Source organism: Pseudopodoces humilis, chromosome 3 (assembly GCF_049639895.1).
Source record: "Pseudopodoces humilis isolate 2021_Gansu_Grassland_sample_001 chromosome 3, ASM4963989v1, whole genome shotgun sequence".
NCBI classification, from domain to species: domain Eukaryota; kingdom Metazoa; phylum Chordata; class Aves; order Passeriformes; family Paridae; genus Pseudopodoces; species Pseudopodoces humilis.
Window position 1 is genome coordinate 71,396,537 of NC_142202.1, and position 14,513 is coordinate 71,411,049.

The following is a 14,513-nucleotide window of genomic DNA, read 5'->3' on the forward strand; positions in this document are numbered from 1 at the left end:
CTTGTCTGGTTGAGGTAGTTAATGAGCATCTTGAATAATAGCTGGTGAGCATGCGCTGTGGCAGCATATCTGATCAGTCAGTAGGCTTTTACTGTTGGATGCTCTCTTTTTCGGGTTGAAAAACATTTTCATCTGGATATCCCAGTTTGCTTCATGCTCTGAGATTCTTTCTGTAGGAAGTTGAATTTCCTCCTAGGGGTTCATAAGAAGTGCATTTAAAAAAAAAAAAAAGGAAGTATTTTTAAAGATCTGGGATTTGCTGTTCTTACTTCTAGTTAAAATCACGTGTTAGTGAAATCATAATGCTTATTTGACTTCTGGGGCTGGTGCAGGAAATGAAAGCTAAAATTTACTAGGGTTTGAAGATTAGAGTTTGTTTTCAGCATGTTTATCAGACCCTACCATTAGATTGCTTAATCCTTATTATACTAAATTGCTTCATCTAGGAAAAGAAACTTAAACATTCCATTTTTTTCCCCCAGCTTGTCAAGTAATTATGAAGCTCAAATGAAGAGTCTCTTAAGGATCGTGAGGATATTTTGCCATGTGTTTCGCATTGGCCCATCCTCTCCCAGTAATGGAAATGACATGGGCTACAATGGAAATAAAACTCCAAGAAGTCAGGTGTTCAAGGTCAGAAAAGTATATGATGTTGTTAGGAAGATAGACGTTAAAGAGATGAATTTCACAAAGCATGCATTCATTAATCAGACATCTCATGAACAGGAAGTAAGTTTGGTTGATGTCCCTATCCCTTTTTAAGTTAAACCTACCTCTCTCCTCCTGTATTTTTTTCCCCACTGAATTAGTTCATTTAGTCACTGATTCACATCTCATGTTATGATTTCTGTTTATTTCTTATTTAATAGATTGTTTATTAGGTGTTGAAGGTTTAGTTACCCAGGTGACTTTGGTAAATTTTGTTTTTATTTCTGTTAAGAGTATAGTAATCTCAAAATATGGTGATATTAACGTAATAGATTATATTAATGTAATTTCAAAATGGTAGTTGGAGATACACAGATGGAGTGCTGATCAATAAGCTTTATCCAGCTGCGCAAGATAAATGAAAACAATTGAATTCTTGATCTGTTTGTTGTTCTCACTATGATCATGAAATCTTTTCCCAAGTTGTTTTGGGATTTCTTATTATGTGCTTTGAAACATATCAGCTCACTACTACAGTTGCAAGGTTATTGATTTATATCTGCTTTCAAACACATGCTTAAGATGATTGTCATTTAGAGATTTAGTTCCTGAAGGTGTTTGGTGTTTCTATGTTTGTTTGTTAAGGAATCCCTCTGTAGAAAGTTGTAGATAACCTTTTTGTAAAGAAGCCCCAGTTGCCTGTGTGCCACAGTCTTCATTGGATATACAACTGCCATACTTTTCAGAGCACTTACTAAAAAAGAACTGCAGGGTAATTTTTCTTCTCCATCTTACTCCATATTCTTACACAGCACAGCTCATATCAAGAAATTTAGATGCCAGTAATTACTTGAGGATTTTTCTTTACCTTTGCATTTCTTCCACTGTGATGCGAAAACAGTATTTTGAAATTACTGCAATTATTTGATGGTATATGTTCGTCAGGATACTTCTAAGGGCTTTTAAGACAGAGCTGTATTGGTAAGATCATGGAAGATGATACTCTTAATTCCAATTTATTTAGTGAAGTATCTCAGTTTTTATTTAAATTTCTTCTCTTGAAAATAAGAAAAGAATTAGGCCGTTAAAAAAACCCAAAAAAACATGTAAGCATAAGTATTTGTTCTTCTGGTATCACAATAGTTTTAAGAACAAATTGATTTATATAATGAATATAAACTAGTACTTGAGTCTGAACAATACTGTGTGCAAAATGTAAAGCATTGTACATGGTGCAATGTAATAATTGTCCTTTGGAATTGTTCATCAAAATAGGGCAATAATGTGGGTTTAACCAAAATTCTGTTTTTAAAAAACAAAGCTCTACCCAAACCACAAGAATTATTTTATTAAAGGCAGTACTTTCTAACACTTTTGATGAAAATTGCTCCAAGTATACCAGATTAAATAACAAGCAGATGTTAAAAACACTTCATATAAGAGCTATCTCCAGTGAGATAGTCCACTACCAAGCCCATAAAGGAAAAAAATGAAGGTTTCCTGCTTTTCAACTCCACATAATTTCAGAACTCAGTATAAAATAAACAAAAATATTCAATTGCAATTTGCAGAGGAAGTGGTATATCAGTAGGATCCCTTATCTGTGTGCTCAGATGACTTTTTATGATGAAAGAATTGTTTCTCAATTTACTCTGCATTTAAGTCTTGTGAAGTAGACTTATATTAAACAACTGCCACAGTTGTTCCAGAAAATATCAGTAATTCTTCCTTGAGTGAAGACAATATGTATGCTTATTTTAATAAATAAGCAAAATGTATACTACTGTTGCATTATGTAACAAAACAAAAATTTTAGGACAATTTAAAAATTACTATTGCAATTATTGTAATTTATTAGAAGTTTTGAGTGAGGTGACCCTGCAGTAGGGCCACTCTTGTGTCCACGGTATTTTAAAGATTAATTTAAATTTCAAAGTCAGAAATATAAAACTGCTGATGAGAACTTATTGTTGTTTGGGAATGGGCACACAGTCTGGCAGTGTTATTTAATCTCCAGTTGTGGTTGGTTTAGTCTGTTCTTCCCTGAGTTTATGGTAGACTGGGTAGTGGGAGATTAGATGTAGTGCTGAGTGAGTTGGGTGACTTTCTGTTTTCTCTTCGTCCTACCTTTCTTTCTGCTTTTTTTGTCCTTTCTTTGTAAAAGTACTTATGATAGTCTTTTTTACCTTTTGGGAGGAGATAAAAAAGACCTGACTTTTCATAATGCTTCATTAAATTTCTCTGTATCATTGTACTCATTGAACATCTTTTGATGAGTTGTCACTGTAATGTTGCTGGGAAGGGATTAAAAATGTGAGTATACTTGATCTGAGCCTACTGAAGAATGTTACTGCTTGACAAGGTCAAGAAAATCACAGGGCTATCTGTGCTTTAGTGGAATTCCCTGTATGTGATTCAGGCCTATCCAGGTGCTTTAAAGTGGAAGCACTAGCTAATGATAGCACATTCTTGTACTGATCCTGTAAGATACAAAAAAAGTCATTGAATTTTGTCTCCCAAGCTTGAAACAAGCTGCTAACTCAAATGAGTTCTTACCAGTGAGAAACTTTGAGTAGTAATTTTGACCAGATTTACGCTCATTACTTTTCCATGTATTGCTCTTCCAATTTCTGTTCAGTGTTATCACATATTAAGGAAACTTGCTGCAAAATTTCTCTGTAATTGAATAAGGTTGGGAAGTGCTTAATGTTTTTATCTTGTTTCAGATACTGTTCTTTTCTAGAATTGAGGTAACTTCTCTGCTGTGACAAAGTCACTTCATGGATTAGCGACCTCCTGCACCCTGTGTCTTAAAAAGCTATATGACATCTGGCAAAAGATTTTGCTTCAGTGTTGCAGTTTGAATATGCATTTGGTTACTGGTCTTGCTTTCTAGATGAGTAAAGAGGAAGGCATTGTTTGCATAGGTAAATTCTTGTGTTTGGGAGGTAAGGTGTGCAGCTATAAAAACTTGGTACTCCATCAGACTTGGCTGTATATCATCTAGAGAAACTTTTCTGCACTGTGAAATATGACATCTGAAGTTTGAGTGGAGGTCTTTGTTTAAGGTTCATGGTAAGAACCTTAAACCCTTTGTTTAAGGGGTTCATGGTAAGAATTGACTGACTTTGAAGAAAACATCGCTAGTGGTTTGATTGAATATGTCTGTATGCCACTTAAGAAGGTCTGGTCATGGAAGCCAACATAAAATGCTGACAGTTGTGGATATTGAGGTGATGGGCAATATTTAGTTGTTGTACATCCTGGAATTGGACTGGAAAGAAAGAAAATGAAATGTTATAGCTGCTGTGCTTGACTAGACTTTTGAATGAGTTTATAATCAGAAGCTGTGAAGAACTAGCTTTGGAAAAACAAATTGAGTGGAATTGAAGTTCTGAAAGGTGTGCTAAATCTGTGGGAAATCAAAGACAAACCACAGGGGAATATGGTGTCTGGCAAGCTAAACATTGAAAAGTATGAGAGAAAAAAACTAGATTTTAGTGTTCTACTAAATAACTAGTTTTTCCTGAGTTACCGATTAAGAGTACAGATGCATTTCAATTCTTCAGCATGTTCAATTAATCCTATTTTCCATCAGAAAGTTTTTTTACTTTGTATTTTGTGGTAAAGGTCTGCCAGATAGGTCTTGGAAGGAGGATAACTTGATCCTGTATGGCAGACAGTTATGTAGAAAATGCTGCTTGTGCTGGAGGTATTCAGATCACCATCTAGAGAAGTACATAGTCTCTAGGAACATAAGCATTACGTGATTATTAATAAGCATTAAGTGATAACAAAGTATTGGGCAAAGCCTACAAGTATTAGAGATAAGGGTGGCTTTCCCCCACACTCCTACTGGGGAAAAATGGATGTGTAGTGGTAAATTTTTAAATGGTGAATTTCAGCAGAATCTTTTAATACACAGCTCTTATGAGAAGTAATTTACTGTGTATTGAGAGCGTGTCAGCTATGAGGTGCTGACAGTGCTCTAGATAGTGTACAGATGCTGTGAGCAGCTCTTTATTTTCAAAAGCAACCTGAGAACATAACTTTCAGTGTTTGCTAAGTCTTTGAATGTTTTCACTGGTGAAAAATGTTGATGCAACACTAATACATGGAAAAAGGACTCCATTAAGAAGTTCACTCCTACTTTTGTAATGCTGTGAAGTACTTGAGTTGATGACCTCCCTGTAGGAATCATATCCCTGTGCTCACTAGACTGTAGGCTTGTGAAACAAGCCTTTAGACACCATTAAGGGACAGGCCAGTTAGCCCTTGTGGATTTTGTTATGCTCATGAGAAGGGCACAGGCCTTATCCCTTTTTCTTCTGTGTAATAGGCCTGCAGCTCACAGTAGGTGTGTAATGAGGGAATTGTACTGGATTTCAATTATATTGGGTTTTAGCTCACATTATGCATAAAGCACATTCTTACTAGACGTGTGCATGAACCTGAATCTCAGTGGTGTTATCTGGGATTTCCTACATCTTCTTAGTAAAGGAAACTCCTTTGACCAGGTTCTTCAAAAAGAATTGGCACTCTCTTACTCTAGAAACTCAACCTGTGTGTTCCTGTTTCCCTGCTTGGCTGCAGTGGTTAGGCAGTAATGTGCTGTGTGAAGCCCAACTTCATCATATAGTTCAGTTCTATAGTTCTTCTGTAGTTCTTTCTAAATGAGTTTACCTTTCTTCCATCTGCTGCTTGATTTTCCTTCTATATGAAATTTTCTCTTTGTGCTGTTTGGCTACAAGTGCAGAATTTTTTATGAGTATTTGCCCCTTATCTCTAACATGACTTCTAAAGGATCATTTAAAGCTTTAAAATGTGCATGATATTTATTTGCCTTAAGAGGATTATCACATTATTAATATTGTCTAATGTCAACGTGTTCTTTTTTTGTCTGTTTTTTCATATGTTTATTGCAGCCACTGGAACTGCTCTGGCATTCTCTGGATGAATGGCTTGTTCTGATAGCCACAGAGCTGATGAAAAACAAACGGGACTCTGCCAACATTACTTCTATTTTATTGAAGCAAAAAGGACCAGATCACCAAGATGCTACTCCTGCACCTTCTTTTGCCACTGCAGGGACTGAGGGAAGAAAAGAGCTGTCCACTGATGCAGTTGAGTTAAAAACATATGATGTTGCTGGGAAGCAGGAAGCTTGTGCTGATTGTCAGGATGTTATCTCCATGACAGCAAACAGGCTAAGTGCTGTCATTCAAGCCTTCTATATGTGCTGTTCCTGTCAGATGCCTCAGGGGTAAGGAGATGATTCATTTTTCTCACCCAAACTATTTCCATTTTAAAATAATACATACTTTCTTGGAAGAGTGTTGATACTGACCACATTGTATTAGTGACAATCAAGGCTGTGCTGTTTAATGTTTAACTAGTTCAATTATTTGAATGTTGTTTTTTTTTAATGGTTCTAAAGACACCAAGCAGCACTGCAAGTTTTCCATAGTGCTGCTGCCCATGAATGTAGCTGCACTGGGGCACATTTTGTATTGAATGTGTAATAGCTCTTGGTAATCATGTAGTATACTCATAGGTAGTATATGAAACTTAGCTGTATTTGCTGTTGGTTCTTAATGTAAAATTAACCTTGAATTTAATGTGATTATTCAGCAAGAAGAGCTATAAGCGCAGAAGAAAAAAACAGTGAGTTATCTTTGTGGATGATGGCTGGGGCAAAACTTATTTGACTATATTATTTATAGCAAGGAGAGTTCAAAGTAATGCTCACTTGGAATCCTGTCCCAGGCTGACAGACATGTAGTTTTGTGTGGAACATGCAGTTCAATTTAGATAAACCTAATATCATTGAGGTCTGGTTTAAAAAAGGAAACAACTGTGACCACTTGTAACTGAGGTCCTGGTCTGTCCAAGATTGTTATGGTTTATATTTGTGACTTTGGCCCTCATGAGTAGAAGATTGGGCAAGTATGATGGCATTACAAGCTTCCTGAGGAATCTAGAAGCAAGGGCCCCACTACATGACAACTTTTGGTTATTCCTAATCACCATAAGAGCTTTTCTTTCTCTGCCAAATTGAGTTGGATAAAAGCTTTCAAATTGGCCAGTAATATTTGTCTGGGGCATCCATTTTCTGTGGATGTTCTGGAAGATGACTGATTATTAACATTTTTGCCTTTTCTGTTAGTTCAGTAACGGATCAGTAACAGTTAGTTCAATATGAGGTCTTAATGCTGTTGAATATTTAGTTTAATTTAGCTAAACAGTGTCAGTTTCTATTTGTGTAGTATTTATTTAAAAAAAACCCAACAATTTGTGTAATTCAAATTAGTTTCAGTTGCACTAACCAAAAACATCTTATGATTTTTGAACAGGATGACGTCACCTCGTTTTATAGAATTTGTTTGTAAACATGATGATGTCCTTAAGTGTTTTGTTAACCGGTAAGCTTCAATAAATATGGGCCTTGTAATCCTTCCCTCTGTTCCTCCCTGGCAATAACTAATTTTTTTCTTCTTACTGAGTTTTATTTTTAGATTGTTGCTGTGATATATGAACAATATGCAATTTAATGGTCTTGCTGAACTTAAGGGAGTGTAGATTAATGATTCAGAGCTCAGACTTAAATTAACTCTTCTGCATATTTAAGTGATCTATTTGTAAGATTCGTGAACGAAATCTATTTCACAGAGCAACAGAATAATTTGATGAATGGATTCTTTCCTTATATTTGTTCCAAATAAGGCCTTCCCTTTTAAGGTAGATGAAAATCTTCATTCTTCCTCAAATGTGTAACGACTTAAAGGAGTACAAACCATCTTTGTACAGTTGGCTGTTTCCAGCATTTCTCTGGGACTGCCAGGTTTATAACCTTCCTTCTGTGTGGCGAGCTGCTTCTAATCCTCCCATGTTTAACAGATGAGGTAATATAAGCTGTTAGGAAAAACAATTAGGAAAAAGTGATAAAATATAATCTTGAAACTTGTCTAAGATTAATTGCGTTGCTTCTTTATGTAGACTTTTTGCATCACAAAACATTATTATTCAATCTCTAACAGGCTTCTAACCTGTTTTTCTTTCAGAAATCCCAAAATAATTTTTGATCACTTTCATTTTCTTCTGGAGTGTCCCGAACTAATGTCCAGATTTATGCACATCATAAAAGCTCAGGTAAATGTCAGGAGCTGCTTAGTTACAACTTCTGTGATTTTACAAAGGGTGTTTTTTTAAAAAAAATAATACTTAAAGAAAATCCATTTTGGGAGGGTGAAAGAACTAAACATGGCCTCTAGTGCTTCTGAATATATAATGTGGAAATACCATATTTAACAGACATGGCAGCCAGATTTCTGTATTCATAATTCTCTAAAATACATGAGTGAGTCTATTTGAGATAACCAGTGTTGGATGTGTCTTACAAGTTTAACTTTTGGTTAAAGAATGAAATTTCTGTTTCTAAATTGGTTTGTGCACATCTAATAGATTGAGCTTTAAAATGCTTTACCTCCCCCTAAATGACTTATATTTTGAGACAAACCAGAGGATAAATACATCACTATTAATTGATTTGGTCATAATTGGTGGCAACTCCTATAGTGGAACATCATGTTGTCTTCTTGTCTGTTCCAACAGCTTTATTTCCTTAGTTGTGAACCATACTGTGCTTTTATTTTTAAAGATAAAATGCTTTTATTAATCCAGTTTCATTTCTGGGACACGGTGTTGGTGTACTGTTTATTCATTCTTTCATTATGATGTGTGTTTGTGAAATTTACTACGTATGAATGAATAATGAGGAGACCCCGAGAGCTGTTTGTTAGATCAACTCATGCACGTGCTATGAACTGCAGGGGATGAGAACGGCCATACTTGTGTCATATCTGTCTTGAAAGAGCTGCAAAATGTCTATATAAATACTGAGTCAAATAAGTTAGAACTTTCTAACCTAGGAATTGCTTTGTAAGGTTTCTCATTCCTTTGGGATGTTCTGTATTGCCAGTGAACCTTACTGCAAATAGGGCTGGTTCATATTACTTGTGCTTCTGTGGTTGATTATCAGTAGTTTTACAGAAACCAGTGACTTTATTTCTTATCTAAGTTCATTCATGCTCTCCCCTAACCTGTAAAAAGTTTTGTGCTGTTTTTCTCTTCCGTGGAAAACTTCAGTAGCTATTTCTGGACAGCTGTTGGTCCAGTCTTTCTGCAGACTCAACTTCAGCAACCACTCAAGCGCATGTCTAGTCCTTTCTTCTTCCTAAAATACTGTATAGCATGTTGGGGTAACTCTACACATCTCAAAAATCAATTCAGAATTATGCATAACCATTTGCTTATGGGAGAGGAATTTTTCATAGGAATGCATGTGTATGATATGGTTTGCACCTTGTTTTGTAGCCATTTAAAGATCGCTGTGAATGGTTCTATGAACATCTGCACGCCGGGCAGCCAGATTCAGACATGGTGCACAGGCCTGTCAGTGAAAATGACATACTTTTGGTTCACAGAGGTATTGTGTTCTAAATGGAATTAGTGTGTCTTTGAAAGATAATGAATGAAGGTTAAAAAAATAATTTGTATTTTGTGTTTAGATTCTATTTTTAGGAGTAGCTGTGAAGTTGTGTCTAAAGCAAACTGTGCGAAATTAAAGCAGGGGATCGCTGTGAGATTTCATGGAGAAGAAGGCATGGTGGGTAAAAGTGCATGGTTTTCTTTTATGGCATTTTCATATGGAAATATTAATTCTCATTCACAAGTGTGATTTTGAACTAAAGCCCACTTTAAAATTACTTTAAAATAAATATGTGGTTACTCAGCATAACTATTGAGTGAAAGTTTTGTGTACTAATACCTTTTATTCTCTTGACATGCAGGGACAGGGTGTGGTGCGTGAATGGTTTGATATTTTATCCAGTGAAATAGTTAACCCAGATTATGCCTTATTTACCCAGTCAGCGGATGGTATGTCTCTGCCTTTTTTTTTTTTTTTTTTTTTTTCTCCTAGGTGTAGGGTGTAATTTTTTATAAAAGCATTTTTATAATACAAAAAAATCTGGTTTTTTGAGGCACAGATTATTTCATGAAAGCTAAAAGGAGAGGTTCTGCCTGTTCAAAGTAGTCTTCTCCAAGGAGACTAGGAATGGACTGTCTCCTGCCTACGTCTGGCTGGAGACAGGTGAAAGAAAGTAGATATATTCTCGTCCTTCCTTTTGAGCATGTTCACAAGTTGATAGAACCAAAGCCTATTAGAGTGAGTGAAACATATATATGTAGCAATATAGTAAAATGGAGGACCAAATTTAGCAGTTGGTAATTACCCTTTTGCTGATAATTATTTCAGAACAGTGCCTTGGAGAGTGGATTAGCAGTATCATTGTAATAAGATGTCATTACATTCTAAGACATTTCTTTCTGACACCTTTTTTCTGTAAACAAAATACCTCAAACAGACTTTCAAAATCCCAAGATAAAACTCTTGCAATGTTTTCAGATGCTTAGTGTGTTTGATAAATAAAAGCTTAATTTAAAATAAAGAAAATAATGGAACGTGATAATGTTTTTGTTTTATAGGAACAACTTTCCAGCCGAACAGCAACTCTTCTGTAAATCCGGATCATTTGAACTACTTTCGTTTTGCAGGCCAGATCCTGGGGCTGGCTCTGAATCACAGGCAGCTGGTGAACATCTACTTCACAAGGTCATTCTACAAACATATTCTTGGTATGGTTTTATTAGAATCCTGCTTATTAGTCACAACAGTTGTCTGAGTAGTAAACCTTTCCCTTTTTTACTTTTGTGTATGTGTATGTTAAAAGTGAAAAAGCCGTGGAAATTAATATCTTGCTAGTCTTTCACGTACCTCGGATTCCCAACAATTCTTTGCATCACAGTTGTGAAGTTTATTTGCTCTTCTGAGTAGTGTCATTCTTGAGAAATGAAAATAATTGTTCCCTAGTTAGCTTAAAGTTGAGAATTCTTGTGAGCTCTGGCAAAAATCTATTAGGCATTCTTGATCATGTCTGAAGTTCTTCACTTGTGCAGCGGTTTTTAAAAAATTGAAACCCTGCTGTTGAAAACCTCTCTGTCTGCTGACTCCAACAAATACTACTTACTTTCCAAAGTAGTGTTTTAGGTTCATCCTGTCTCCTTAATGAGAGAAGTTAGTTCATGTGCTTTTACTGTAGCATTCAAGAAGCTTGGACAGATGTGTTTATAGAAATGTAGCCGTTTTAGTAGAGGATAACTTCTGTTTGCTGGTAGTAGCTGTGGTCTAGGGCTCTTCTCTGCTCTTTAAGAACCTTTGTGAATCTTGGTTGCTGAACAAGATGCCCCTCTTCTGCATTGTCATTTAAACACTTCTCTTGAAAGAAGATGATTTCCTTTTGCATTCTTGTTACTCCTTCAAGTACATAAATTCATTTGCTGTTGCATGCAGAATTTTCTTTGTGTTCGATCACTAATCTTTGAAGTATAAGATAGCTTAATGGTTTTCTGTAATCAGTCTTCCTGTCATACTTGCTGAGTCCAGGACAGATTAACTCTTAACTTCAGTTAAGTTTACTGTTTATCTTCCCTGAAAGTGTTCAGAGAACACTTGCTGTTCATTGAAGGTGCAGGCTCAGTTTTCTTTGTCGAGATCTTCTTCAGGAAGCATAGAGGAGCATATTTTACTTCTCTCCCTCAGTACTACTTTCTGTGGCAGGAGAGTGAGTATGCTGGGCAGGAGCCAGTGGAGCGCAGCCAGTCTGCAGCAGCACAATGTTGGCAGTGCTTCATCAGTCACCCCTAGCCATTGATCTTCACACAGAAGGGTGGTTCTAAAGCAGAGATATCATTGCATGGCACAGTTTGGTGCTGACTTAAGCCTTGGCCTCTGACATTTAGAGTGAGTAGATGAATCATGAATGATTTGGGTTTGAAGATACCTTAGATACCTTGTGCAGAGACACCTTCCTCTAGACCAGGTTGCTCAAAGCCCTGTACAGCTTCATCTTGGAACACTTGCAGGGATGGAAGGACTGGGCGACCTGTTCCATTGCCTCATCACCCCCAAGTAAAGAAATCCTTCCTAATATCTAATCTAAACTTACTGTCTTTCAGATTTAAACCATTCCCCTTTGTCCTGTCACTACTTGCCTGTGTCAAAAGTCCCTCTCCAGCTCTTTTGTAGGATGCCTTCTGGTACTGGAAGGCTGTTTGAAGGTCTCCCTGGAGCTTTCTCTTCTCCAGGCTGAAACAAGTCCAGCCTTCAGTTTTCATAGGAGAGGTGCTTCAGCCATCTGATCATCATTGTAACCTCTTCTGGACTTGCTCCAACAGGTCTGTGTCCTTATGTTGGGGCTTCAGAGCTGGATGCAGTGCTCCAGATGGGGTGTCTTGAGTGTGAGGTAGAGGGAGAGAATCATTGCCTTTGATCTGCTGGCCACGCTGCTTTCATTGCTATGAATAACACGGTCTAATCTCCTTGTGATGTATTCACAAAAAAGAAAATCTTATTTTTCTGCTGTTCCATGTTACCTTGAGAATAGTGAAATGTTGATCTTGTCACCTCTTTTGGAAATGACTGTTAGTGATGATATGCTTGATTTATTGGTTTCTGAATTGACAAGATGATCCATTACTTTTTTTTTTTTTACTTTGCTAGAATAACTATTGCAAACCAAGCAGCAGTCATTAGTCTCTGTTAATAAGGTCTAACTGGTCTTAATAAGGTCTTGTCATTCCAACATTCTGTTTTACAGGTATCCTAGAACTTTATAGAGGTTTATACACATTCAACTTGTTTAAGATCAAGAGCTTTATCACTTCTTATTACTTAATCAGAGACAAAGAACTGGAAAAATTACACCTCTGCTTCTCAAAGTAGTTGCTTTTTCTGCCTCAGTCGCCGTGATTTATTTAAACCTTGCCAAGGCCTTTTCCATCAGCTTTGCACATCTCCTATCTTCTTGTTTAAGGAATCAGTTGCGCAGCAGTGGGTGCTCCTGAGTGGATTTGTTTTATTTTTGCTAGCTCTTGTTCATGCCAAATACAAGTTATCTGGTTACTGACATAGAAATTCCCTTCAACTCCTTGTTAGGCCTTAAGTAAAGGAGTTTGAAATCTTCTTGGAGTCTGTTTTCACTCCTTTGGTTTCTCACCTTGCACTGAGATCCTTGTTTTCTGTAGGGAAAGTATATGCATCTGCTGATGGCACTGAAACCACCAGTTGTGTGCTAAGCCCTTCTGTATCTGAGGAACACTGTGAATCTCTTTCAGAAACTCTTCTTTTTAGTCAACAGACATGATGTGGAAGTGCCTTAATTGGAAGCTGAAACCTGTATGACCAAATGTTCATACATTTCTTTGAGTCTTGGGTGGGTGCACACCTTTTTCCACTGTGGTGAGTTGAGAGCTTCCTGCAACAATATCTGGTAGTGAGGAAAGATCATTAACTTATGTGATGACTCAGCTAACACATAACTAATGTGCTTTATAAGGTATTAGGTATGTAGTGTGCATGATTTTTTTTTTTTTGTGTGTGTGTGTTCTGTGAAACCAAACATTGTTCCATAGGTCTGCATGTTTATTAACGCTGCATTCTATTCCAGATGTGGCACAGGGAGAAATACAGGCAGAAATTAGTAAGACCTCTTAGGTTTATTTTTCTCATACTTCTTATCTATCAGCCTTCTGCTTAAACGGGGGAGGAGCGGATGGTTTCTCTAGTGCTGTTTTCCAGTTACTTTGTATTTCTTTACAGATAAGGTTACTTTCCTGTTTGTAAAAGGAAACTTCCATCTCCAGCTTATAAAGACAGCAGATAAATTCTTAACTGTTCTATCTACTCTTACATTCCACTCTCAAATAGAAAGTAGTCCTTGAAATGGCATAAACAAAAGTGAAAATTAATTTCTGGGTCAGTGTATTTTGAACTGGAGGCCTTAAAACCTTGAATAATTAATGAGCTTGTCTCAGAGCTTACCTGTAGTATCTCTTTGAAGTTCTGTGTTGCACAGAAATACTTGCTTCTCACAATTATGCTATGCTAGATTTCTCTTCCTTTTCAAACTACAGGGGTCTCAAGGGCATACAAGAGAAAGATAGTATTTTGTGGGATTCAAATTTTGTCATGATAAATCTGATGGAATTTTTTTATAACTGCCTGCTTGAGTCCATTCATTGGTAAAATATCTGACAACCAAATGACTGAGCTTAGTGCTTTGGTCTCACAACATGCTGGCTATGATTTTACTCTCATCATAACACTTGTTGAGTTTCTTCTCTAAAGGAGGAGTCTGTGATTCCTACTTTTCAGTCTTTCCCCACATCATTATTTCCACGTTTCGTGTGTCAAATGCACATATGCTTGCTAGTTGGCAAAAGTGAAAGTCCTTTGGACACTACTAGACAGCTGTTAGATTTGTTTTGAGCGACATGACAGTGATATTTAATTAGTAAGTTATCTATCCCTATCTTGAACTGGAGTGTTGCTTGATTTTATTTGAAAAACAATGCCTTAGAGCTATATACACACACCCTTTCAGCACTTGTCAGCTCTTCCTGGGAAATATTATAGTACTTTTTACACTTGGATGTTTTGCAGTGGCTGCTAACCTTTGAATTTTGTGTTTCTGTGGGGTACTGCATCCACAGTCCATAGTGTGCTAAGGCTTCTACTAATAGGCATCCTTATGACACTGCACAATGCAGGGAAGATGGTGAAGCAAGGGCAGTATTTCCAAATAGCTTGCTGTTCTCTAAACCTACTGCTACCCTCACCCCCTGCCCCTTTCCCCAGATATTGTGTCTGTGTTGGTAGAGTTGAAGTATCTATCATGCCAGAGTTAAAATAGTCAAGGTCTGCTTTCTTGTGAAGAGGGTAGCTCTCTTGTAAACTAGGGTCAGTT

General features: G+C 36.8%; 1 protein-coding gene across 3 annotated transcripts in view; it reads left to right on the top strand.

Moving 5' to 3' along the window:
• The window catches only part of HACE1 (HECT domain and ankyrin repeat containing E3 ubiquitin protein ligase 1), a 49,127-nt gene that overhangs the window by 20,701 nt on the left and 13,913 nt on the right, over positions 1-14,513 (top strand). For 2 of the 3 annotated variants that reach the window (XM_005518234.2, XM_014263306.2), the window contains 8 exons: positions 483-729; positions 5,574-5,911; positions 7,002-7,070; positions 7,710-7,797; positions 9,022-9,133; positions 9,216-9,313; positions 9,498-9,585; positions 10,195-10,344. In XM_005518234.2, coding sequence (XP_005518291.1) covers positions 483-729; positions 5,574-5,911; positions 7,002-7,070; positions 7,710-7,797; positions 9,022-9,133; positions 9,216-9,313; positions 9,498-9,585; positions 10,195-10,344 — 1,190 coding nt within the window. The remainder of the gene's footprint in view (positions 1-482; positions 730-5,573; positions 5,912-7,001; positions 7,071-7,709; positions 7,798-9,021; positions 9,134-9,215; positions 9,314-9,497; positions 9,586-10,194; positions 10,345-14,513) is intronic. The other variant, XM_005518235.2, reaches the window with a different exon arrangement.